Source organism: Aotus nancymaae, unplaced genomic scaffold (genome assembly GCF_030222135.1).
Source record: "Aotus nancymaae isolate 86718 unplaced genomic scaffold, 86718_ANA_hifiasm-v0.15.2.pri h1tg000108l, whole genome shotgun sequence".
In the NCBI taxonomy this organism is placed as follows: domain Eukaryota; kingdom Metazoa; phylum Chordata; class Mammalia; order Primates; family Aotidae; genus Aotus; species Aotus nancymaae.
In genome coordinates, this window is record NW_026988523.1 from 29,225,901 (window position 1) to 29,253,731 (window position 27,831).

At 44.8% G+C, this 27,831-nt stretch overlaps 2 protein-coding genes across 2 annotated transcripts in view; both read right to left on the minus strand.

Annotated features, from left to right (window-relative positions):
• The window catches only part of LOC105711518 (uncharacterized protein C22orf42-like), a 248,132-nt gene that overhangs the window by 142,213 nt on the left and 78,088 nt on the right, over positions 1-27,831 (minus strand). The gene's annotated exons all lie outside the window — the stretch shown is intronic.
• LOC135272250 (uncharacterized protein C22orf42-like) overlaps positions 10,234-27,831 on the minus strand; it is a 37,227-nt gene continuing 19,629 nt past the window's right edge. The window contains exons 3-12 of the mRNA XM_064370528.1: positions 25,954-26,021; positions 25,170-25,197; positions 22,907-22,974; positions 22,140-22,167; positions 18,272-18,294; positions 17,585-17,606; positions 12,813-12,883; positions 12,320-12,344; positions 11,992-12,039; positions 10,234-10,274 (exon numbers count right to left, since the gene is read on the minus strand). Of these exons, the coding sequence (XP_064226598.1) occupies positions 10,267-10,274; positions 11,992-12,039; positions 12,320-12,344; positions 12,813-12,883; positions 17,585-17,606; positions 18,272-18,294; positions 22,140-22,167; positions 22,907-22,974; positions 25,170-25,197; positions 25,954-26,021 (389 nt within the window). The 3' untranslated portion in view covers positions 10,234-10,266. The remainder of the gene's footprint in view (positions 10,275-11,991; positions 12,040-12,319; positions 12,345-12,812; positions 12,884-17,584; positions 17,607-18,271; positions 18,295-22,139; positions 22,168-22,906; positions 22,975-25,169; positions 25,198-25,953; positions 26,022-27,831) is intronic.

Genomic DNA, 27,831 nt, shown 5'->3' on the forward strand with positions numbered 1-27,831 from the left:
ATCAGTTAATGTCTAATCAGGAGCTTCAGATGTGTTTCGCTATTAAATGTGAACCAAAGCTGAGCTGTGAATGTATCTTTATGTGGTTAAAACACTGCTTATTGAATAGTAAATTAAAATTTTCTCACATGAATAACAATATGGCTTAGCATTTTTGTTGATTTTAAATATGCAACTTTGGAACAAACCTGCAATCATTATTCTTGAATCAACATAAGGGCTGAATATCCACAGTGCCATCAGCTCACCATCTGCAGCACCTGTGCTTGGTCGGGGGCCCCTTCTTGACTTGCTGCTGGTCTGGGGCTGTATAGATTCTTGAAGGAGGAAAATGCTTTTCTCCTCAAATTCATCAGCTAAGAACCTGGGAAATGCATTCACAGTAAAGAGAGCTGCTGACATCTTGTTGGCAGAAGACCAGAGGAAACGGACCATAATTGATGCAGAGCTCAAACGGTGGATCCCACTGCACTGACTCCCCGACACAGCCTCTGAGCCAGCGCTGGGCTTTTGGAAGATCTTGGGTTTTCACGTGCACTTGAAACACCTAAGAGAAGGGTTGTGTGGAAAATGCCTTTATGATGAGATGGTCCAGAAAGGCAGCTGAGCAGAGTGACTGAGCATGAGGGCTGGGACCTGAGAGCCTGGGCTCAATCCCACTTAAAGCCATGAGAACCGGGGAATGTCCTGCAACCCCTCAGCCTCCAGTTCTCTGCACTGCCATCTAAACACTTTAATAGGGCTGACTGGTTAGCATGATGAGGCCGAAGATCATTGAACAGAGTTAAAGCTTTAGAAAAAGTGGCTGATTCTTCAATGCTCCATGATTCCTCCATCATTAAATGCCTGGGAGAAGCTACACACTTGACAGTGGGTGACCAGAGAGGGGACATGGATGCTCCAGGGCAAGGGAGGATGGAGGTTGGCTTTTCTTCATTTGCCTGTGTGAGAGGCTTTACAGCGCATGGACAGTACATGCGATCATCTCCTGTGATGCCCACGTCAGCCCTGAGGGTGGGCAGAGCAGGAGCTGTGGCCTGCACTTCACAGTTGGAAGAAATTCTCTTAAAGGCATGTGACTTTCCAGTCACCACACTGCTGTGTGATGCACCTGGGGCAGAAACGTACCTGAGGCCTCGGGGCCAGAGATGTCTTCACACTCCAGACCTCCAGATCTTGCTCTAGATCCCCCCAAAACATGAACTCCCCTGACTCTCAAGATGTCCTGACCCAAGGTTTCTGTGGGAGGGCTGATGTCCTGGAATAGATGCCTGAGCCCAGAAAAGAGCTTGGACACAAGACTCGGCCACTGTCTCTTCCTTTCCATCCCAGACCCCAAATAGGATGTGGTTTATCTCAAATGAAGCCCCTTGGAAAGACGAGGGTGATTCAAAACAGGGCAATCCTTTCATAGCAGTGTCACAGTCAGCTGCCATGGGGGCTACACGTTTCCAGTGATCAGTTGGCTACAAGGGACCCCTGCAGCCAACTGACCCCTAACTGTATTAGGCTTTGTAACACCCAACTGTATTAGAAAGCAACATTCTAAACTGTCACATGACCGCTCCGCTTCCCTCCACTTGACCAACCCTGGGTGAGCAGCTAATGCCCTTATCTGATAAGGGGCACCTGGGCTGGAGTGTCAGTGGCTTGAGGAACTCAGTTTATAAAGCTTCCCACCTGACTTACTATTGATCTGAGCCACTGTCTGTGCAGCTGGACTAAGGCCTGGCTGAGGATGGGCGGTGGCTGCACCAGCACAGAGTGGACCTTTCTTCCCGTTCATTTCTTCCAAACCAAAGGTCAGCATCTTCAGACTCCTATTTCATCCCAAGCCCTGCAGGGACAAGCACAGAGTCCCTTCTCCTCTTAGAGAGAACCCTCCAGAGCTACAGCCTGGAGACCCAACCCCAGGACTGTCCCTGAGGACCACCCAGGTCCTACTTCTAACCAAATGTCCATTCCTCTAACCTGAGGGCTCTGTCTCTTCTCACCACTCTCCCCAGCAGCACCCTCAACAGTAGGGATCCTGTCCTCATCCCACCACATTTATATCCATATCAAAACCCCAGTCTTTCCTTTACAAAACAAAAATGTGGCACATATACACCATGGAATACTGTGCATCCATAAAAAAGAGTGAGTTCATGTCCTTTGCAAGGTCATAGATAAAGCTGAAAGCCATCATCCTCAGCAAACTAACACAGGAACAGAAAACCAAACACCACATGTTCTCACTCATAAGTGGGAGTGGAACAATAAGAACACATGGACAAAGGGAGGGGAACATCACACACTGGGGCCTGTCAGGGGTAGGGGGCAAGGGGAGGGAGAGCATTAGGACAAATACTTAATGCATGTGGGGCTTAAAATCCAGATGACAGGTTGATAGGTGGAGCAAACCACCATGGCACATGTATACCTGTATAATTAACCTGCACATTCTGCACATGTATCCCAAACGCAAAGGAAAATTAAAAAAACAAACCTCGGAATCAAGATTGCTAATATATTGCGTTGGACTTTGGCAACAGTATTCGAAAGACTTTGACTTTTAATTCACCTCTCGTCTTGTCTTTTACAGAATCTGTTATCATGATTTTCCCAGTTAAAAGGAGCAGCGTGAGCGTGTTCTTGTACATACAAAATTGAAGTTACTTCTATTTAAAATATAGATAGACTCACAGGGAGACAATAAGGATGGACGTTTGCATGATGGAAAGATATTATTTGCATTTGTTTTTAGGTGATGGTTGTTTTACCTGTGGCACACATACGACATGCGCAGACCGCTGCCTTCTTACACTGTGTTGCCACCACCCAGATGTACATCCCCTAGCAGTCCCTCTGCAGCTAATTTCCAGGCAGTAACCCCAGGACATACCTACTCTGATCATGATCAACACATTTTAAATTTAAACATTATATAAATGCAAACCTGCAGTATGTACTCTTTTGTTTCTGGTTGAAAATCATATGTGAATATGTGAATTTCACCCATGTTCCACGTGATGAAACATTTGTCATTTTGTACTGCTGAGTCGTATATAACATTGTAGCAAGTTGGCACAACTAATTTACACCTCCGTGTTTTTTACGTTCACTCTCTGCTGTTTCTCATGATAGTTGCTTGAAACAAGGCTTCTGTAGGTCCCCCAGGTGGACACCAACATCCTTGGCTCACACGTCTCTTGGACATAGATGGCAGGAGTGAGACTGTAGAGTCACAGGTGCTGATTACTGTAGTACACACTAGAAAGCCATTTATCAAAATGGTTGAAACTAAGTATGTTCCCAGAGTAACACGACAGTTAAGTTCCTCCACATTGTCTCTGATAATGTGCCTATTCTGGTGGGTGTAAGAGTGAGAAATTAGTTTCAGTGTGTACTCTGCTAATGACTTGGGATTGAGTGCATTTTCATGTGCTGAACTTGCTGAGGTTTCTAGGATTTTGATAAGTCGCATAACCTTATGAGTTCCTGAATGGCTATTTAAGGTGCTTTGTTAGAAGAAGGATCCAACAGGCAAAATTGCAGAGGGATATGGAACAATGGAAAGATACTAGCAAGGACAATCTAGATTTCAGAAAAAAAAAAAAAAGAAAAAACAGATAAAATGGAAATATCACTAAAAATGGACAAATATCACAACAAAGCAATTTAGAGAAGGCAAAATGTGGATGAATCAAAGTCACATGAACACATGTTCTGATCCACCTGAGGTGAAAGAAACCCCTGTGGAGCCCAGAATGTCTGTGTGGGAGGAGCTGCTTGGAAGAGCAGACAGCAAAGCAAAAGGGCTTGGGGGGAGCAGGATGGGAGTGGTAGGAGCTGCCAGAACCCCCTCAGCAGGGAAGACAGGGAGAGGGTTTGGAGATCAGCCAGCCAGGGGCACGGGCAGGCAAAACCTATAGGTTCCTGTGGATGCCCTAGAATTGTGCAGTTATTTCTGAGTGAGGCATGAAACCAGTTGAGGCATGAGTGTTGAGCAGACAACTAATGTTGCAATTTAAAAAATAAAAATAAATTTCCAGTCAGGCTGTGGAGCTTCAGACGCTCTTACAACTGGGATATTTATAAGGTCAGCCATCCGGCAGGACGTCCCTCAGCACATAGTAACATTAAGTGTGCACCCTCCATGCAGCTAGTCCACTGTGGTTCAGAGATGGAGGGAAATGTGCAGGAGGAAGTCCTCACTGGCCACGTGGTATCGGTAGCAACCTGGCCGCTCAGCACAGGGTTTAATCTAAAATGTAGTTTACACAATGCTGACCTGTTGGAAGTAATGGAAATGGTTCATATGCACACATGGATGAAATTCAATGTTTAAGTTTAAATCATAAAAAATAAACCAGATGAGGCCTAAAGAGGAAAAATTATTTGCTTAAGAAATGGAAACACACTATGAATTCTTTAATCTGTAGAGATGATTGGGAAGTCGGAGTGGAACCACGATTTACACTTGAGTTGGTGACTCAGAGGAAAACATGATTTGAAATGGTGATAAAGAAAAATATGAAAGAGAGGCCTTTAGGTGGCTGATGATGAGTGTTAATAGTGTGAGTAAACTCTGTGCTTCTGGGTCCCAGGAAACACCAACAGATAGAAAGTGCCACACATGCTCTGCTGGCACAGCTGGCAGGATCAAGTGACCTCCCTTCAACCCACGCCCCCTTTATTTAGGATTCCCGGCTGCCCTGGCCCCTCTCTGACATCATGAGCAGCTTCAGAAAGGAGGATCAGGACAGCCAAGGCTCTCCACCTGAGATGCCCCGGTGTGTCAGAGGCAAGAAGGCTTTGGGGTCTCAGGGCAGTGTGGGACAGTGAGGGACACTCCCGAGATGGCCTCTCCCAGCTGGAAAATAACTCAGAGCCTCCATGGGAATTTAGTCATCAGGGAGCCCACTGGGTAGATTTAGGTGGCAGCACTGACCTGCTAGGACACACCTTCACCCCACCGGGTCAGCTGTGAGAACTCAGGGCAGAGGGGCCCAGGAACAGGCAGGTCGCCGCGCTTATTTAAATGCAGTGGCTCTGCTCCCCTGAAGGTTTTGGGAGATGTAAGATGGCTTCGGAAAGCTGAGGCTCCACAGCAGAGTGTCAGGAAGAGGAGTGGCATCTAAACCATACCCAGGGCTCCTCTCTTTACCCTCCTCACTGTACAGAGGAGGGGGCACCTCAACTGGGGACAGGGGATCCACAGTCGGCTCTACTCCACACACCCGGCCTCCTCACTATGCTGATTCTGACCCCCAGTCCCTCCCCTCTGTCCAATTTAGGGTCTGTGGCCCAGGCAGGGCCAGCTCAGCCACCCTCAGCATCTGAAGGTTCTGAACAAATGTCACAGCTGTCTGCACTGAGGACAGCAGCAACACTGGCAATGCTGACAGCTGGAGCCAACATGACACATTCTTCACATACACACGCTGTGAGCATTTTCTGTCACTCTGAGCTTTGTAAGTCATTTTCTTAAAGGGGACTTTTGCTATGCCAGATAAGTTTCAGTATTTATGTAGACAAATGCTTTTTCCTCAAGATCAGTAATTTTGTGTCCTAAAACTACTATATATATATGTGCATGTGTATATATATACACAGAACTATATACATAACTGTATACATGTGTATGCACATATACATACAACTGTTTTATATACATACATATGTATATAGTTGTATACATACACATACATATATGTTCATATAAAAAACATTTGGACTGGGTCTCAAAGTTCTGTCAAAATGAATGGCTTGATATCCTAGTGCTAAGGGATGGCTTTATTTAAAACATAGTTTCCAGTAGATTCCTTTAAAAATAGTATAGCAGGGATTTCCGATCACCCCCACTCCCACCTTTTTATAATTTTTGACTATTTTCCAGAGTCTTGAATTCAATGAGGTGAAGGTGGAAGAAAGCGTTTAGAAAGCCAGTGGGTACAGGAGAGCTGGTGTCGGGTGAGGGAGAGTGGGGAGAGATGCTCCTTTAAATGGAAGCCTCTGGAACCCGCAGAAAGCAAGGGTGAGGTGGGCAATCTTCCTACAGAGCTACCAGAGAAAGGCTTTAGACCCAACACTCCTGTTCACAAACACAGGCAGAGGCATCTGTTTTCTTAAAACAACTCTTTCTATATAGAAATAGAAATAATTAAAACGGGAAAATTCTGGTTTAGTTATTTCATTCAATTATTAACAAATAACTTCTGAAACAAACAAAAACTGTACAAGTGGAACTCAAATTGTTAATAATCTGGATCTGATTAATCTGTCAAAACAGCCATAGATAATGCCGCAGCCGTGGAAGATGCACCCAGTCGTGGAAGATGCCCCAGCCGTGGAAGATGCACCCAGCCGTGGACGATGCCCCAGCCGTGGACAATGCCCCAGCCATGGAAGATGCACCCAGCAGTGGATGATGCCACAGCCGTGGACAATGCCCCAGCCATGGAAGATGCACCCAGCAGTGGATGATGCCCCAGCCGTGGAAGATGCACCCAGCCGTGGACGATGCCCCAGCCGTGGACAATGCCCCAGCCATGGAAGATGCACCCAGCAGTGGATGATGCCACAGCCATGGATGATGCCCCAGCCGTGGAAGATGCACCCAGCAGTGGATGATGCCCCAGCCGTGGAAGATGCACCCAGCCGTGGACGATGCCCCAGCCGTGGACAATGCCCCAGCCATGGAAGATGCACCCAGCAGTGGATGATGCCACAGCCATGGATGATGCCCCAGCCGTGGAAGATGCACCCAGCAGTGGATGATGCCCCAGCAGTGGATGATGCCCCAGCTGTGGAATATGCACCCAGCGGTGGATGATGCCCCAGCCGTGGAAGACGCACCCAGCCGTGGATGATGCCCCAGCAGTGGATGATTCCCCAGCTGTGGATGACGCACCCCGCCATGGATGATGCCCCAGCTGAGGATGATGCCCCAGTCATGGATGATACCCCAGCAGTGGATGATGCCCCAGCCGTGGATGATACCCCAGCAGTGGATGATGCCCCAGCCGTGGATGATACTCCAGCAGTGGATGATGCCCCAGCCGTGGATGATGCCCCAGCCTTGGATGATGCCCCAGGCGTGGATGCCCCAGTCGTGGATAACGACCCAGCGTGGATGGTGACCCAGCTATGGATGATGCCCCTGATGCCACAGCCGTGAATGATGATTCAGCCATAGATGACGACCCAGTTGTGGATGATGCCCCAGGCGTGGATGATGCCCCAGCTGTGGATGATGCCCCAGCCGTGGATGATGCCCCAGCCGTGGATGATACTCCAGCAGTGGATGATGCCCCAGCCATGGATGATGCCCCAGCCTTGGATGATGCCCCAGGCGTGGATAACGACCCAGCGTGGATGGTGACCCAGCTATGGATGATGCCTCTGATGCCACAGCCGTGAATGATGATTCAGCCATAGATGACGACCCAGTTGTGGATGATGCCCCAGGCGTGGATGATGCCCCAGCAGTGGATGATGACCCAGCGTGGATGAAGACCCAGCCATGGATGATGCCCCTGATGCCACAGCCGTGGATGATGACTCAGTCATGGATGACGACCCAGTTGTGAATGATGCCCCAGCAGTGGAAGATGCCCCAGCCATGGACGATGACTCAGCCGTGGATGACGACCCAGTTGTGAATGATGCCTCAGCTATGGATGATGACTCAGCCGTGGATGACGACCCAGTTGTGGATGATGCCCCAGCCGTGGATGATGACTCAGCGTGGATGATGACCCAGCTATGGATGATGCCCCTGATGCCACAGCCATGGATGATGATTCAGCCGTAGATGACGACCCAGTTGTGGATGATGCCCCAGCCGTGGATGATGCCCCAGGCGTGGATGATGACTCAGCATGGATGGTGACCCAGCCGTGGATGATGCCCCAGGCGTGGATGATGACCCAGCGTGGATGGTGACCCAGCTACGGATGATGCCCCTGATGCCACAGCCGTGGATGATGATTAAGCCGTAGATGATGACCCAGCTGTGGATGATGCCCCAGGCGTGGATGATGCCCCAGCAGTGGATGATGACCCAGCATGGATGAAGACCCAGCCGTGGATGACGCCCCTGATGCCCCAGCCGTGGATGATGACTCAGCCGTGGATGATGACCCAGTTGTGGATGATGCCCCAGCCGTGGACGATGCCACAGCAGTGGATGGAAGCTGACAGTTGTTTCCAAGAAAAGTCTAGTACACAAGTCATTGGTGAGATTTATCAAGAAAAGAGGGAAATTACAAAATTAGTATCAGAAATTAATAGGAAGACATAACCACAGAGAGAGCAGAGATTACAAAACAATGAGTGGACATTATGAATACATAACTCGTTTTAAAACAACGTTTTGTTTCACTTGGGCTGGTGGCCATATGCTGCAGTAGCTGGCCAATAGTGAGAGGGCTCCTCATGAAGGAGGCTTGGGTTGAGGCTCAGGATCTTTAACCTGCATGCACAAGAGAGTTGCCACGAGGGAGTGGAAACCAGGCTACCAACCAAGTGCTACAGAGTTCCTACCTGTCCCTCTCCTCACCATTTTCAGCTGGCCGGGTTTGAGCATTTTAGGACTTGGGAAGGTAATATTACTAAATCTACTAAAAGACATCACCAATGCTTATGTGCTTCGGCCAGCTGCTGAGCAAATTAAGTTCACAACTGAAGTGGGTCGCACTGGCCCGTGTGGTCCCCCAGTCCTCTTAGAATTTGTGAGCTTGGGGCCTACTGGAGGGTGGATGGTGGGAGGAGGGGGGGATCAGGAAAATAACTGATATTAGGCTTAGTATGTGGATGATGAAATAACCTGTACATGACTAAGAGCATGCCAATAGTTACCAGTGTCAGCACTGGCCCACACTCCTGGGTTTGTGTTTTCACTTTTTCATTCAGGAACTTGGTAGCCGGGGCCACCACTTGGCCCTTCGGTTTCTCCACCTGAACAGTGAGGATAATAAACCAGACCCAGGGATGGCTCTAGTGAGGGTGGAGGAATCACTGTACAGAGTAGAGTGGGGCTGGATTTTATTTTTTAGAAGTGGACACTGGCGAATGAGCTGTGCAAATGGGAAATCTCTCCTGAGAAAACACACAGACTCACCTACACAGAAGCACACACATTCACATCACATGATGCAGCCTCACACAAGACACCACCAATCCTCAAGCACCCAACTCAGTACCACCCAAAAGGGAGCACAGCTGCTGCCTCAAAATTTGGCCATGATTTTTAAAAAACACTTTCACTATGCTTATTCCTATCATGATCCCAGAATCAGGGTGGCACTTCACATTGAAACCAGCTTTTTTTTTCTTGACAGTAATTCCAGAATACTTACCAGACTCATACTTCAGAGGGAACACCAGCACTACCTGCAACACAGAAACAAAGTTTTATGAGGGGCACGTCGTGCTGTGGATTGTTTGCACAAGGTTCTGTTTCTCTCAATGAATACTGAAAACCTGATCAGAAACTTAGTCAACTGCTACAGTAATCAAAACAGCATGGTACTGGTACAGAAATAGAGACGTAGACCAATGGAACAGAACAGCTTCATTGGACAGGACAGAATGGGTGGCCACAGAGGCCTGGGATATATTTTATGTCCCCGAAATACAGCAGTGAGCACACTTCATGGCATGCTGATGCTTACTGAATGGTACAACTGAGGACCGGGTGATTCTGTTTGATTGTATCTGTTCTTATTCCAAGAGGCTCAACAACATGCTCTATGGAAGCATGATCCTTCAAATGCACTCGTCTATCCTTTCAGTAACTTTTCACTCCCTCAGCCAAGAGCTTCTCCATCTGGGTTTCTGCAACACCAATCTCAAACCCATAAAGCAATGGGTAACAGCAACCCCACTAAGCTAACACGCCCAGCTGTGGAAGCAAACTTCACTTTACGGCAAGTCTACTTCACCACTACAGGCAGTGCAGCATGTTAGTTTACAGATTAGCCATTGGTGTTAGAGAGATCCAGCTGTGGGTGTGTCTCGTGAATAATTTACTTAACTGAGACTCACATTCCTCATCTGTATAATGAATAGAACCAAACTAATTATGCCTCAAAGTGATTGTGACGCTTCAACGAAGCAACATAGAGAAGTGACCACATAGTATCCAAGACTCAAATGTATATCAGTTATCCTTTTCATTTTAATAACTTAAGCAGCTGTTATTAAGTACAGTCATGTGGCATAGTGACATTTTGATCAATGATTACTTACATGGCTGGGGTCAGACGGGCGTACGCAAACCTACTGGCCTGCATCATGAGATTAAAACAAAATTTTTGGTTAAAAATTTTAAGTAAGATGCTATACAAATGAAAGACTAACCACAGTGATGGAATTTTTGGGGGGAGATAAAACTAAGAGTTCACAAGGATTTGGAGAAATGTCTCCTCACATATGCTGCTACAGGAGCATGAATTAGCATCACCATTTTGAAAAATATTTGGCACTATTCAGGACAATAAAAGATATGTTCCCTTCTAACAATCTACTTCACAGAAATGAGTGCCAGTATTATTCCAAAACCATTGACAAAAATACTCAAAGCAACATTACTTCTCACAGCCATAATTATTTAAAAACAAAAAAAGAAAATTCTATGTCAATCAACAGTAGAGTGGATAAACTGTAATACGTGACTACAGTGGAATGGTATGCAACAAGGAAATGGAAGAACTACAGTTACACTTGCGAACATGAATGAATTTCAGATCAAAATGTGAGCGAAAAAGCCAGACACCGAGAAACACATATTGACTTATTCTATGTATAACAGTCCAAACCTGGAGAGGTCTAAACAAGTCATTAGCAGCCAGAGCGGGTCCCTTAAGGAAGAAGATGATTAAAGGAGGAGGGAAATTTCAGGGAGGAACCAGGGATGTCTGCACTTGTGCCATCTCACCCTCTCAGATGTCAGGGTCCCAAAAGAGGGTGCTGGCAATATTTAGGTGGTTCAAAGGTCTCATGAAGAAAAGCAAATGACAGACAGCAGCAAACTCAGTTCTTTAATGAAGTGCCCTGGACTGGATAGAGGGTGCCCACTTAGTTTTGTATCTTATTATGTAAAATGAGGATCCTCCAAAGATAAAAATGTCATCCATATCATGGACAGAATTATGTGCTATCAGCACATTTTATCATATGGAGTTTCCTGCACAACTTTAAGCAATCTGTGAATAAAAGGTCCAGAACTTAATTTATAAATAAATATCAACTTAGAGAACAATGGAAGCTTAATTTTTGAAGACAGGAAATAGTGTAATGCCATCTTCTGTGGGAAGGAACTCTTGGTTTCCCCAAAAATTAGAGAACTGGAGAGAAAGAAGCCTCATCTCTGAATCTGTGGTAGGGGTGGGAAGTGGAGGCTACAAATGTGCTCAAGGTCAAACTTCTCCCCTGCCTTCCCAGGAGACTGGAGATGTACCAGTGAGCCCAGAATGAATATTCACTCTGCCATCCACCCCTGGGAGATCCCTTTAAACCCACAGAGAGGACAGAAACATAAACGTGCTATAACAAGTCTTAAAAGTTCAGAGGGTGATTATCAATTTCCCCTTGGCACACAGCAGAATTTTTTCTCTTAGTTCAAGTAAATGCCTCTGAGAGATGTTCCCACAGACTCCTTCCTTTCATTACAGATGACACTCGATGCCCAGCCCTACATCCCTTGTGCATAATCCCAAGGAATGCTGATTAATCCAAACCAAAGGTTTTGATGTTTCACTGGGCAGAAAAGAGAAGGCGTACTGCAAAGATAATCTCTAATGAACACAGCACCCTCCTAGCCCAGAGAGACAGTTCCTACCTTTATGACAACAAACTTTGAAAAGAACAAACCAAACCTCACACACATTTTCATTTTCTTTCTGATTTCATACTTCCTTCTTCAGCCCCTCAGGCAGCAGGGATAACCTGAAAGTTCTTGGGAACCCTTTCCCATTAGGTCCTACCTGGAAAGTAGTTCCCTACCTTGGGGGTCGTCTTCATTGGGTCTGAAGACGCTCTCCAGAATCCAGTCTTTAGAAACAAAAACATCAGGACAAGTCATTAGAAAGAGTGACTCACCCACTCCTCTTCCTCCAGCTGAACCCACGCTGCCTCACACATCATTCCCTGGTCTTTGCTCTGGGTAGATAAACCTTCCTACAGCCTCTCTGGCTGGAGTTCTATATTGGCAAAATCACCTTCTCTCAGGAGACCCCCAATCCTCCTTCCCAGTGGGATCCCAGAATCAGGTTTCTATACACTCAAGCAGCACTTTGGTCCCTCATGAAGTGAGTTACTTCACGGTACTTACTCCTCACTCTCTCCTGGAATGTTTTCTGCAATTATACAAAAGAAAACATTATGAGGATGAGATTCTGCGGTGCCCTTCACATAGAGCTGTTATTCCCTTGGCAAGGGTAGAAAACCAGAAGTGGTACAGTGGCTGAGCCATAGGTCAATGACATCCCCAAAACCATGAGGATGCTTATGGAAAAATAAGATCTTTATTCACAGAATTCACCTTTAAAGTTGATTTAATGGCCAAACATACAATGCTTAATCCAAGGAGGAAAACATGTTGAGGAAAGTGCCTCTGCATTACAGCCGATGACGGATGCTGTCATTTGAAAACCTCCCAGTGTATTGCGTGTTTGTTGGGAAGACACTCCCACTGAATTTCACCCCCACAAAGAGAATTGCATATGCCGTACCTAATGTACATTTTCAGATTTTCATATCCAAATTAATTGAGAAGAAATCACAAAAGCAAAATTTCTTTAGAAGACAAAGAAAAGGAATCTTACATAGAGGCTTTCCTTCTCCAGGTCTTCATCCTCTGTCCAGGAACTGAGTCTCACCATGCTCGCCTGGTCATCTGAAGACAAATGGAAGGACACAGAGGAAAGCTCAGCACCCTGGTGGTTGGTGGCTGTGAGTTACTCAGGGAGCTTTGCTGGATGTGGGGTATGGAGGTGGGTGATTATCAAGCACGGACTGAGTTGCTGCTGGGCCGTCCCCCTGGGTGGAAGAGGGCTGGCAAGGGAGGGCAGCAGGAAACAGATGAGACATGGAGGTCTCCGCCTCATACTAGAGGAATCATGCAGCAACACAAAAGGGTCAACCAAAAATGGAAACTCAAATGCACACTAAGGTTCAATGGAAGACTGTCTTTCTGCCTCTCACACGTTTTGAAGCTCTTTTAAACAAACAGCATATTCAAGACTATGACAGTACTCTAGGACCCAATCATGCTGGTGCTAAATTTAGCATCAGTTTTAAAGATGCGTAATAAAAACCTGGGTCTACCCAGCCCCTTATCTGAACCCAGACACTTTGTTCTGTTGATTTCAGGTTTTTAAACTCTTTCAACCAATTGACAATCAGAAAATCTTGAAATCCTCCTTATGACCTGGAGCCCCCACCTTCTCCCACTTTCTGTTGTCCTGTCTTTCTAAAAGGAAGAAATTTACATCTTGCATGTATTAACTGATGTCTTATGTCTCCCTAAAACATGTAAAAACCAAACTGTAGCCCCATCACCTTGGACATAAGTACTCAGGACCTCCTGGAGCTGTGTCACCAGCATGTCCTTAACCTTGGCAAATTAAACTTCTAAATTGATTGAGAACAGTTTTAGATAACTTTTTGGTTTGCAATGTGTAATCATGGTGGGGTTGATTTTTTAGAAGAGGACACTAGGGATTTATTGTGTCAAACAGAAATAACAATATTTGTTTATATGATTTATGTCCCCAGAACATTTTTCTATTTATGGATTCACATAAAGGGAAATGGTTGTCACATAAATGGCTGTCACTGCAATTCGGTTTTTTAGAATTTTCAATCCTTGAATAAAAGCTAAGTTGAACAGACAAATGAATTCAATTCTAGGCAAAACAGTCTATTGTAGTTATGTACTAAACTTTTGTTATAGTCGATGATGGAAGAATTGGAAATATTGACATTATATTCGATAAAACAACCAGTGTTAATCACACGATATTTTCTTCTTCGGTCCACCTTTCCTTTGTCATGCATGTGTAGTAATTGCCTATGGAGGATACCTATCTTTGTACTCGCCAGTCCATTGAGCATAGTGTATTTCAGGAAGGGAGACATGGGCTGGATGCTGATGTGTTTTAACTCTGCAGTGCAGAGCTGCAGTGAGTGTGGTGAACTAGTAACCCAATGCTTTTTTGCTGTCTTAATTGTCATTGTGTCTAATGAATGTAGCTTGCAGGATTTGATCATTTCTTGGTCTTGTGGTGATAAAGAGTTTTCAACTATCTCAAAAATATCTCATTCATCTTATTTGTTTGGGGTCAACTGCTGAGGAATGTCACCAGCACTGAAAGGAGTTTCTCAATATTTCTAAGTACTGCTTCCTAATATTCAGAACTTGCATTTGACCCTGTTGTCAGAGGCATGTGGGGCAGCTCTGTATTATTCACACCAATGACTCTAAGCCACGTGACTGCTGCAGCCATCTTGGAATCATAGACAGTGTTTGGGATCTCTGTAGACTCATGTAAATCTAGGACTTGCATGTGTGAGGGAACCAACTTATGGCTACCTGTGATGGTAGGGTTGAGAGCCATCCTCCTCAGGGTAATAACTGCAGTTCAACAATTCATTATCAATTCAGCTTTAGAGCTATATCCCTAGGTTCATATCTTGCCTCCTTCCTTTAGGGGCTTAGAAGCATGGGCACATTCATTAGCCCTTCGGTTTCTCCATCCAAGGAGTGTGTGGATAGTAAATAATCACTTTTTAGGTGAGGTCTGTAGTGAGGATTGAATGGGTTTATTAAAATAAATTGTGTATTGTAGATTTTCAGAATGGTAAATTAAAAAAGAACTGACTTGCTTGATATCTCAAAGCTTAACATGTTCCAGAGCTGCATGCAAACCCAAGAGATAAGCTCCCAAGTCAGGGGTGATGCCATAATGCACAACTGCTCTGTCCAAAAATAGTCATTTCAACTTAACTCTAACCTTGGGACAAAAGAATGAGATACGAGTGTCAAAAATGCTTCTGGTGACATCCTGATTCCACACAGTAGCTACTTCTGAAAAACAGAAACAATTTATGTGCATGTTGTCTACAAAATGAGCCAGTGACCTGATGACAGATCAACAGATACCTGGTCAAATGGAATGAACACAAGTTTACTTGGGGAGGAGAATTATCTACCATAATGGAAGGTTCTAAGCATGTGATATCACATCCTGTATGATTTCTTTCTCTTAAATGAAAAGTGGCTCAAACTGAGGCTGTCGCCAAGTTATGGAGATGACCATAGCTTAGCCTTGGAAAAGTGCTCTGGATAGTGTCACGGGAGACCTGATTTGTGCATTCCTTCCGAGGAGGGTAACAGGTTGGGTGAAAGCGTATTATTGATATCTCTGTACATAGGGAATTTTGAATAATCCACAAAAGTATGTTTAAAACTATGTTTTGGTAGGTAAACTGGCCTAGACACAGATATTATCAGTATGTATTTGGGAAAACTTGTGATATGAGTAGAAGCAAGACGCTCTCAAATACTGTGAACTAAACATACATTTAGGCTGATGAAAGGAGGGAAGCCATGGGAATAGCAACATTAGGTTTCTTTCTTGTGCATTTTCCTTCACATTTCCACATTCCAGATTCACTTCAGATTCTGAAGTCTAGAGTTTAAAAGATAATTAATGGTGGAAAGACAGAAGCACAAGAGATGTTCCTATATTCTTCCAGTCAACACAAAGAGAGAAGTTATTAGGTATGCAGAATCTAATCAGAAATACTGCATTTTACTCTATGGAAAAATAATAAATACACAATAGCATGAACAAAGAATTAAAACTATAAGTTATGGAATAAGTAGGCAAAGTATTTCTTGAACAACCTTACTACACCAATTGGAAGGACACCATTCAGTAGGTGAATATGCATAGACCTTCACAGCAACAATATACTTGAGAAGAGAGGTATGAAGCTGAGAACTTCTTTAACATTCTGCATATGGAAAATCGGAGATAGTCTACAAGAATGCTATTCATGCTAATAAATTCATCAAAATTGCAGAGTACAAGGTTAACACTCAAATGGCAGTTGTGTTAATATGCACTCAATATAAACAATCCAATAGTAAGATTAAAAATGTAATTCCATGGATAATAACCTCTGAAATCATTAGATACTTAGAAATAAATCTAACCAATGAGATGAAATACTCGTAACCTGGTAGGAACAGAATGTGACTGAAAGGAAGTAGAGAAGGTACAAATAAATGAAAAGGCATCCCGTATTCACAGACAGGAAGACAAAACCTGACTAATACACACTACTACAAAATGATCCAAAGACGCACATCAACTACCATCAAACTGGTAACAGCCATCTGTGCAGAAATGAAAAAGATAACCCAAAATTTTTTATGAATTCTTATGTCTCAAATCATCATAATAATGTTAAAAAAGAATAGCGCTGGAAGATACGCATTCATGAGACTGAAATCTACGAGAGGAAAAGATACAGAAATTCAGACAGCAGGGTCCTAGCATGGGGGCACCCGTAAGTACTGGAGATATGGAATAGAGAAGCCCAAAATTCAATGCATGCATACACAGTCAACTGATCTTCAACAAAGGTGCTGAGAATACACAATGGGAAAAGGAAGCCCTCTTTAACAAATGATGGTAAAACTCCATATTCTAATTTAAATAATGAAATGGAGCAGTGTGCTCAAGGTTGTGCTTCTTCCTCCATTTACAAGACACTGGAGCTTTGCAATGAGCCTGGAGCGAATCTTCATCCTGTCCCCCATGCCCAGAGAGAGCCCTTGATATCAGGAGTACACAGCAAGGACAGACAAATGAATGTGCTGCCATGAAACCTAACAGTTCAGAAAGTGAGGATCAGTTTCTCTCAAGCATCTGGGCACACTGTGGAAGACTTGTTGTCTCCAGAATTAAGTAACTGCTATGACAGAACTGTGTCCCAAACTAAAGGCTTTAACATTTTGCAGTGGCAGAGGCAGAAAAGAGGTATCCTCAGAAAGACCATCTTTAAATAATAAAGCAAGAAGAGGTGATCACAGACAGGGTACTCACACTTCTCACCACTATGACATTAAACTCTGACAAGAACAAACTTCGTCCATGTTTTCTTTTTCTTCTCTTTCTACATGCTCGCTCAGCCTCCCAAGCAGCAGGCAGAAGCTGAAGGCTCCTGGGAACCTGCTTTATTAGATTCCACCTGTAGTCTTGTTGCCTACCTGGAAAGGCATCATCTTCACTGTTGAGATTCTCCAGAATCCACTCTTTAGAACCACCAACATTAGAGTAAGTCAGGGAGAGGTGCACTCACTTCTACTCCAACTGAAGCCACGTCGGCTCACACAACATCCCCTGGCTGGTCCTCTGGGTTCACATACATTCATACAGTCCCTCTGATCGTAGTTATACACTTGCAAAATTATTTGCTGTCACTAGACCCCCAATATTCTTTAACCGGAACCCAGAATCAGGTTTCTATATATTAAAACCAGCAAGTTTGTTCCTCAGCAAGTGAGCTACTTAAGGGTACATACCATAACCAGGGACTGAGGAACTCTGCAATTAAGACAAAAGAAGACACTATGAGGATCAGATTAATTCTTCTGCACTCCCCCCTCCCCACAGATCTGTTAGTCTCTTGATGATCTCTGGAAACTAGTTGTAAGACAATGGTTGAGTCAAAGGCCAAGAATCAAACATCCTAGTATAGAGGACACCTGTGGAAAAGACAAGACCTTTTCCCACAGAATTTACCTATGAAGTTGATTTACATTGGCAAATACACAATGCCTAAACCAAAGAGGAAAGCTGGTGTTGAGGAAAATTTCTCTGCATTACAGTTGATAATGGATGCTGTCATTTAAAAAGATTCTAATACATCACGTATCCGATGGGAAGACACTCCTATTGAATTCCACCACCACAAAGAGAATTGGACATGTCGTACATAATGTGCCTTCTCAGATTATCACAGTTAACAGAAGGAAAGAAATAATTCTTTTTAAATTTTGCTTTCCTTTGAAGTTTAAGTTCCAGGATGCATGTGCAGGACTGTGCAGCTTTATTACATAGGTAAACATGTGCTATGGTGCTCTGCTGCATGTATCAACCCATCCCCTAGGTTTAAGCCCCGCATCCATTAGCTATTTATCCTGATGCTCTCCCTCCCTGATCCCCACCTGACAGGGCATTCTTTAGAGGACAGAAAAAGGGGTTCTTACCTCGTCATCATCCTCAGGAGGAGCTGGAGGGAGACAGAATAAAAGTCAGTGCCCTGGTGGCCTAAGACTGAGTAACTCAGGGAGCTTTGCTGGGTGTGGCATATGGAATGTGGAACTGAAGATTCTGAGACCATCTCAGAGAAACAACTATGTTCAAATAGTACCGTGAGGGAGTCTCACCAGATATCTTTCATCTTAGACAATGCCAAGACCTAATAATACTCTCGCATTCCCAATTCCCAAAACATATTAAACAATCAAAAAGCAAGGTTTAGGTGTTTGCTGTGACACAGGCAGGAAAAACTGGTCTCCTGGGAAAAGTAATCATTAAATACCACAGCAAGAAACGATGGTTACAAACGCAGCCCACAAAGCCCATGGACACACACCCTCTCATCTCTATCTTATTAAAATACAACAGGAATAAGTCAGACCTCTACAGCAATTTTTTTTTTTCTGGTTCTGGCTTCATGGCCCCCTTCCTAGGTTCCAAAGCAACAGGTGTAACCCAACTGCTCCCAGAAATACTCCTAGGGTATCATTTTCATTTTTTTGGTTTGTTTGTTTGAGACAGAGTCTTGCTCTGTCACCAGGCACCAAGCTGGAGTGCAGTGGTGGGATCTCCGCTCACTGCAACATCCACCTCCCGGTTTCAAGTAATTCTCCTGCCTCAGTCTCCCGAGTAGCTGGGACTACAGGTGCACGCCACCACGCCCAGCTAATTTTTGTATTTTTAGTAGAGACGGAGTTTCACGATGTTGGCCAGGATGGTCTTGATCTCTTGACCTCGTGATCCGCCCACCTCAGACTCCCAAAGTGCTGGGATTACAGATGTGAGCCACTGCGCCCGGCCTAGGGTATCATTTTCTACCTGCAGAAATTGTCCTATTGCAGCTTCCCTCATGGATGGTGTCCACTGGCCAATCTTTAGAGACACAAATCTCAGCAAAAAGTTATTTCAGAGAGTGACTCACCCACCCTCCTACTCCAGGTGAGGTCACACTGGATTACACGAGATCACCCTGAGCTTTCCTCAGTGTTCTCAGACTCTCTCTAGGCTCTGTGGAGCCAGAGGTCTTCAACAAGGCATTGTTCACACTTTCCAGCCTTCAAGTGAGGAAGAGGAGCTGAAGGAATCACCTTTCCATTTTTCCTTCCACTGACCCATTATAGGTCTCACCTCCAATCCCACAACCCTGAGATCCCAACTTTGATGTGCACGCTTTCAGTGAGATGAGTCCAACAATCAGACTCTGGGCCAGGCTCACAGCAGACATGCAAGACAGCATTCTGTGGGGAAGGAAATGCTCTCTGCTGTATGGCTGCTGGGCCATTGCATGGTGGCTGTTGTGATGAGGTTTTGAAATTTCATTGTATATATTTAAGTTTATTTAACTATAAAGAGGCATGCATATGACTGAGAAGCACACTAGATGGGACAGCTCCAGAGATCCAGACATGAGGAAGACCTGACTCCCCTCTCCTGGTGTTTTTTGCAGAATCATTTGCTGCAAACGATTTACGGTCACTTCCTGGGCATCTGCACAAGGGCCCGTCACTGTGTGGGGCTGGGATATGACAGTGAGGACAACATCCAGGTCCAGAGGGATTCCAGCAGGGACACGCTTGCACCCAGTGGAAGAGCATGGCCCTGCACACCCTGTCTAGACTAGAACAGAGCAGCAGGAGCAGAGGGGTGGGGGCGTCTCACTGTCCTCAGGAGATCACTCGCATCTCCAGGGACCCTGACTCAGAAGCTGGGCAGGCTCCAGGATGAGTGTGTGGCTCAACAGGCTGGACAGGCTGAGAAGAAAACCTTTCCACACCTGCACTAGAGCTCATCCCAGGGTTGTGTTCATTAAAACATCCACGGAGTCTAAAGTGTCCATCCCAGGACTGAGCTCTAGGGTAAGGACAAATGAGGAAGACACAGTCACTGCCCTGCTAGTAAATACCCATAGCCCGGGTTCCTCTACTCACCTGTGGGAAGACTCAGACTTTGAGACGGAGAATTTTAAACCATCTCCAAAGTGGAAACTGAGATGTTATGGATTGCACAGAAGAGTTGCAAGGATGACCTGGACTCTGGGATCAGTCCCTATTCCTTTGCTGAGATCACCCTGCACTGGAACTCATGTCCCTCCCAACCTGCCCTGCTACTTCGCAGTACTGCAGCTGCCCAGGCCAAGAGCTGGGCGACTCTGTTCAGTTGAAAAGCATTTCTGGGCCAGAAGACCCTTGGCCAACAGGGTCTACTGAAGAATCATTCCTCAGGAGACTTCCAGAAGAAGTGAAAAATAAAAACTTGTCTGTCTCAGCCCCAGGAAGATCAGGCCTGGAACCTCTCTGTGTCTGGCCTGACCCTGAGGTCCATTCCTACTGACTCATGTCCTGTCTGCTCTGTGTCAGAAAAATGGGGACCTGACTCCTGTTCTGCTCCTCTCTGCAATTTCTGCTGATGTCATTGCCATCATCACACAAAGAGATGGAGAAGACATGGGTCAGGAAGGAAGCTCCTTTCTCAAGGCATTTAGGGTGATGTTCACATCAAGCTTTCGATAGAGAGGAAGGTCAAGTCCTACTCACTCCTCCACAGAAGTGGTCTCATATCCTGCCTGGGCCCTGGTGATGATGCTGAACTGATGCCCCTAACATTGCAACCTTGACAGTCTCTTTTAACAATGTCCCAAATGTTCTCATTTTGTTTCCCTCTGATCCTCTAAATCATGTTCCCCCTCAGGTCTAGCACGAGGCTCTCTCTTGCTCTCTCCCATGGAGCCCACTGAGCAGGTGTCCATGAATTCTGAGAACCTCAATGTTGATAACACTGACACTTTCCTTGACTCACAAACAGCAGCGCCCCTGCAGAACCACTGGGAAGCTTCGTCTAGAGATTAAAAATGTCTAGGACAATCTGGTCATGAGAAAATCACTTCTGGGGTGAAAAAGTGACACTGCCCAGTCAGTTTCATTCTTTGTTCCACTGGAAAAATACTGAAACATACAGGACAATCAAATTTTACTGAAAAGCAACGCATTTCCACAGAATGCATGCTCCAAAAAAACCCCTCAAACCACCATGTGGTCCACTTGATATTCATCATGACTTAAAGCAGCTGCCTTGGCTCTCTGTGTGTGACGGTTTTCAGAAGGAAACAAAAACCTATTTCAACGGTAGCATCAATAGGACATGATGGAGATTCTCCTGTCTCAGAGCCGAGTTCTTCATGGAGACATCTGTTTCTCACAGCACGCCCCAGATCCTCACACCTATTAAGAACCTGAAGCCAGGGAGGTTCTCCAGACAAAAGCAAGCAAGAAAATCCCCCAACTCATCACTTAGATTTCTCATTAGGAAGAAAGTGGTATTAGAATATGTACAATGTTAGAGATGGGAACCACACACACTGGGGCCTGCTGGGGGAGAGGTGGGAGGGAGAGCATCAGAATAAAGAGCTAACGTATGCGGGGCTTAATACACAGGTGATGGGTTGACAAGTGCAGCAAACCATGCCACATTTTTACCTATGTAACAAACCTGCACATCCTGCACATGTAATGCAGATACTAAAATCAAATTTAAATTAAAAAAGAAATTGCCAGAGTAGGCAAATCTAGAGAAACAGAAAGTAGATTAGTGGTTGCCTAGGGCCAGGGGTGTGGGGCTTGGGAAAAAAGAGAAGTAACTACTAACGGCTATGGGGTTTCTCTGAGGGGAAATGAAAAGATTCTAAACTTAGATTGTGACAATGCCTGCACAACCCTGTAAATATAGTAAAAACACTACATCACCCATTTTAAATAAGTGAATTGCTTTGCACGTCAACTGTGTGTCAATAAAGCAGTTTAAAAGAAAAAGAATACTTACAGTAGTCATTTGGGGCTATCACGCTGCTCTGCAACAACAGAAAAAAACACAAAATATCATAAGCATCAGATCTTGCTGGGTGCTGTTGGTGCAGGTCATTTCACTTGATGACATTAGAAAACCCAAATAAAGCATAGAAGATGAATGTGGAAAAGCCAGTGGGGTGTTTTGGAATATTTAGCAAGTGTCCATGTCAGCTGGAAAATACAAAATAACTGTGCAAGAAGGAAAGGGTGCTACTGAGAAATATGCTCACGACCAGTTTACAACTTATGCCATCTTTTGACTGACATCGTCAATCAGGCCTCAGGTGGTCATAAACTCCAGTGACTGTTCGCTAGTGTCCATGACAACCGAGGTCTGATTCATAAAAGCAATTAAAAATGATGTTCATGGGCCAGGCGCAGTGGCTCACGCCTGTAATCCCAGCACTTTGGGAGGCAGAGGTGGGTGGATCACAAGGTCAATAGATCGAGTCCATCCTGGTCAACATGGTGAAACTCCATCTCTACTAAAAATACAAAAAATTAGCTGGGCACGGTGGCGCGTGCCTATAATCCCAGCTACTCAGGAGGCTGAGGCAGGTGAATTGCCTGAACCCAGGAGGCGGAAGTTGCGGTGAGCTGAGATCACGCCATTGCACTCCAGCCTGGGTAACAAGAGCAAAACTCCGTCTCAAAAAAAAAAAAAAAAAAAAAATATTCACTTGATATTCTAGAAGCCCCAGAAAAAAATATTTCTCTTCAAGACGAAGAAATGCATGTTACCAGGTCAGAGGGCATCTCGTCCTCTTCAAAATCTTCTATTGTGAGGTCCTGTAGGATCTCAACAGGACCTAAGAGAACACAGAGTGACAGTCAGTGCATTGGTGCTGCTGAGGAATCTCACAAGGAGCTTTGGGGAATGTGGACGGGGGCTGGAGTGTGTGGAGCTGGGTGGTTGACAAGCATGGACTGACCTGCTGCTGGACCATTCTCCTTGGTGCTGAAGGAAGGCAAAGGAGAGGGGCAGAAAGAAATGAAAGAGCCTTGGCTTCCTAGCTAGGGCAACCTCATCAATGTGAAATCGTCATTTGAAGAACCGGTTAATACAGAAAGGCAGTGTACTATATAAACAGGAAGTAGATTCGGGCTGCCTAGAACCAGGGATGTGGGGGGTGGGGAAAACAGAGGAGTCACTACTAATGGGGTTTTCTGAGGCGGAATCAAGAGCTTCTAAAATTACATTGTAACAATGCTTGCACAACCCTGTCAATATAGTAAAAACACTGAATCACCTACTTTAAATAGGTGAATTGGTTTGCACATCAACTACGTCTCAGTAACTGTTTAAAAGAAAAAGAAAACGTACAGTGGTGATACTGGGCCACAGGCTCCTCCTGCAATAAGAGAAGAAGAAACACCATGAGGAGTACATCTTGCTGGGTCCTGTTGGCACAGGTCTTGTATTCACTTGGTGACATTAGAAAACCAGATGGCAGGCTGGGTGCGGTGGCTCACACATGTAATCCCAGCACGTTGGGAGGCTGAGGCTCAAGAGATTGAGACCATCCTGGCCAACATGCTGAAACCCCACCTCTACTAACAACTACAAAAAAGCTGGGTGTGGTGGTGGCAAGAGCCTGTAGTCCCAGCTACTCGGGAGGCTGAGGCAGGAGAATTGCTTGAACACAGTAGGTGGAGGCTGCAGTGATCCGAGATCACACCACTGCACTGTAGCCTCGTGACAGAGAGACTCTGTCTCACAAACAAAACTAAACTAAACAAAACAAAGAACCAGATGTCAAACAGTGATGAAGTTATGGGCCCCATATGAAGCATAGGGGATGCTTGCAGAAAATGCAGTGGGTTTGGAATATTTAGCAAGTTTCTATGTTGGCTGGGAAATACAAAATCATTTCTCCAAGAAGAAAATGTTGCTGCTGAGAAATACGCTCACGACCAGTTTGTAATTTATGCCATCTTTTGACTGACATCGCCAATCAGGTCTCAGTTGGTCATAAACTCCAATGACTGGTCGCTAGAGTCCATGACAACCGAGGTCTGATTCACAATGGCAGTCAAAAAAATTCACTTGATATTCTAGAAGACGCAGAAAAAAACATGTCTCCTCAAGACAAAGAAATGTATCTTACCAGGTCAGAGGGCATCTCGTCCTCTTCCAAATATTTTATCCTGACGTCCTGTAGGGCCTCAACAGAACCTAAGAGAACACAGAGTGACAGTCAGTGCATTGGTGCTGCTGAGGAATCTCACAAGGAGCTTTGGGGAATGTGGACGGGGGCTGCAGTGTGTGGAGCTGGGTGGTTGACAAGCATGGACTGAGCTGCTGCTGGACCATTCTCCTTGGTGCTGAAGGAAGGCAAAGGAGAGGGGCAGAAAGAAATGAAAGAGCCTTGGCTTCCTAGCTAGGGCAACCTCATCAATGTGAAATCGTCATTTGAAGAACCGGTTAATACAGAAAGGCAGTGTACTATATAAACAGGAAGTAGATTCGCGCTGCCTAGAACCAGGGGTGTGGGGGTTGGGGAAAACAGAGGAGTCACCACTAATATGATTTTCTGACGGGGAATCAAGAGCTTCTAAAATTACACTGTAACAGCCGGGCGCGGTGGCTCACGCCTGTAATCCCAGCACTTTGGGAGGCTGAGGCGGGTGGATCACAAGGTCAAGAGATCGAGACCATCCTGGTCAACATGGTGAAACCCCGTCTCTACTAATACAAAAAAAAAAATTAGCTGGGCATGGTGGCACGTGCCTGTAATCCCAGCTACTCAGGAGGCTGAGGCAGGAGAATTGCCTGAACCCAGGAGGCGGAGGTTGCGGTGAGCCAAGATCGCGCCATTGCACTCCAGCCTGGGTAACAAGAGCGAAACTCCGTCTCAATTTAAAAAAAAAAAATTATATTGTAACAATGCTTGCACAACCCTGTCAATATAGTAAAAACACTGAATCATCTACTTTAAATGGGTGAATTGGTTTGCACATCAACTACGTCTCAGTAACTGTTTAAAAGAAAAAGAAAACGTACGGTGGTGATACTGGGCCACAGGCTCCTCCTACAATAAGAGAAAAAGAAACACCATGAGGAGTACATCTTGCTGGGTCCTGTTGGCACAGGTCTTGTATTCACTTGGTGACATTAGAAAACCAGATGGCAGGCTGGGTGCGGTGGCTCACACATGTAATCCCAGCACGTTGGGAGGCTGAGGCTCAAGAGATTGAGACCATCCTGGCCAACATGCTGAAACCCCACCTCTACTAACAACTACAAAAAAGCTGGGTGTGGTGGTGGCAAGAGCCTGTAGTCCCAGCTACTCGGGAGGTTGAGGCAGGAGAATTGCTTGAACACAGTAGGTGGAGGCTGCAGTGATCCGAGATCACACCACTGCACTGTAGCCTCGTGACAGAGAGACTCTGTCTCACAAACAAAACTAAACTAAACAAAACAAAGAACCAGATGTCAAACAGTGATGAAGTTATGGGCCCCATATGAAGCATAGGGGATGCTTGCAGAAAATGCAGTGGGTTTGGAATATTTAGCAAGTTTCTATGTTGGCTGGGAAATACAAAATCATTTTTCCAAGAAGAAAATGTTGCTGCTGAGAAATACGCTCACGACCAGTTTGTAATTTATGCCATCTTTTGACTGACATCGCCAATCAGGTCTCAGTTGGTCATAAACTCCAATGACTGGTCGCTAGAGTCCATGACAACCGAGGTCTGATTCACAATGGCAGTCAAAAAAATTCACTTGATATTCTAGAAGACGCAGAAAAAAACATGTCTCCTCAAGACAAAGAAATGTATCTTACCAGGTCAGAGGGCATCTCGTCCTCTTCCAAATATTTTATCCTGACGTCCTGTAGGGCCTCAACAGAACCTAAGAGAACACAGAGTGACAGTCAGTGCATTGGTGCTGCTGAGGAATCTCACAAGGAGCTTTGGGGAATGTGGACGGGGGCTGGAGTGTGTGGAGCTGGGCGGTTGACAAGCATGGACTGAGCTGCTGCTGGACCATTCTCCTTGGTGTTGAAGGAAGGCAAAGGAGAGGGGAAGAAAGAAATGAAAGAGCCTTGGCTTTCCAACTAGGGCAACCTCATCAGTGTGAAATAGTCTAGGAACCGGTTAATACAGAAAAGCACTGCATGGCTCAGTGAGAGCATCTCATCACACCTGCTGCCCATGTGAAGGTCCAGGCAAATCCCCACATTTTAGGAAATCTATATATCCTGCTTCTGTATTTATCATCTAACCTGGTGTATTTTTAAAATTGTAGTAAAGTATACGTATTTATTATTGTAATTAATAAGTGTGCATTTTAATGATATTATATTCATTGAGTAACATTCATGATGCTGTGTCAAAATAAATATGTTTATCTACTTTGAGATTCACTTGATTTTCTCAAGTCAGCCTCTTTCAGGTCATTGTTGTTCTCTTCACTGTTGGCTCTCACCTGAACTGCTCCACCAGCCTCCTAGCTGCTCTTCCTGCTTCTACCCTTGCCTGTATTACAGTGTATTTGCACGGAGCCACTGTTCAGTCTTTTTCTTAGAGAATTAACAGTAACCTCTGGGCTATAATCCTCCAGTGGTTTTCCATCTCAACTGAAGTCCATCTTCTCTGCGAGTGCTCACTACGTGTACAAGGCCTTCACCCACCATATTCCTCCCAGCATCCTTTCACTCTGCTGCAGCCACCCTTGTGTCTTTCTGTCCTTTGCCTAAAACAACTTTGTTTCTATTTCAGGAATTCCAAAGCAGATAGCCCTCTCTGGAAGCCCTCTCCCATCATCCTCACAAGGTTCCCCTCACTTTATTATTTTTAAAAATAAATAAGATGGGGTGTCTCTGTGTTGGCCAGGCTGGTCTTAGACTTCCAGCCTCAAGGAATCCCCTCATCCTTGCTTTCCAAAGTGCTGGGATTAAAGCTGGGAGCCACTACACCCAGCCCATTTCACTTTTAAGACTGTTCACATGTCACTTAAAGAGAATATCCAGCTCTTACCCTCAACCCTCCATAAAATTGCCCTCCTCTTTAATCCATTACCCTGTTTTACTTTCTCCCCAGCACGTCACCACCTGCCATTCTTGACTATTCATGTGCTATCTGCCCTTACCTCCCTATTGAATGTAAGGGTCAGACTTAGAATGGGGCTTTATGTTATGTTCCACTGTTTGCCCTGTGTCTGCAACACTGCCAGGCCATTTAAAAGTGCTCAATAAATGTATTTCATTTTACCCCAAACTAGTTAAGTTTCTCCCAATTCTCCCAGATCTGTTAAATTTGTCTTTTGATTTATCATCTAAGACAGCATCAGATTTTTTTAACTGGTAGCTATTTAGAATTAAAGACACAAGCTATCGAGATCCACAAAAACATAAATGAAAAATGTTAATGTCTATTTAAAAGTCAAGGGTAACTGCAGTTTGACACAAGTATATTTAATACTAAAATACCTTAAATACAAAGTGACTCATTTCATCGGTTTAATTATGTCACTAGACAAAATATATTATCTGAACTTTATAATGAGATATCACACATCTGTCATCAAAATGTGCTTTATGCGTGTTCTTAGAATCAAACGTAACAGGATTGTGTCTGACTTTACGAAAAAAGACAGCCAATCGCAAAGGGTAGGTAAACAAATAATGCTTTAACCAGTCTGTAGTACACTAAGCAGTTAT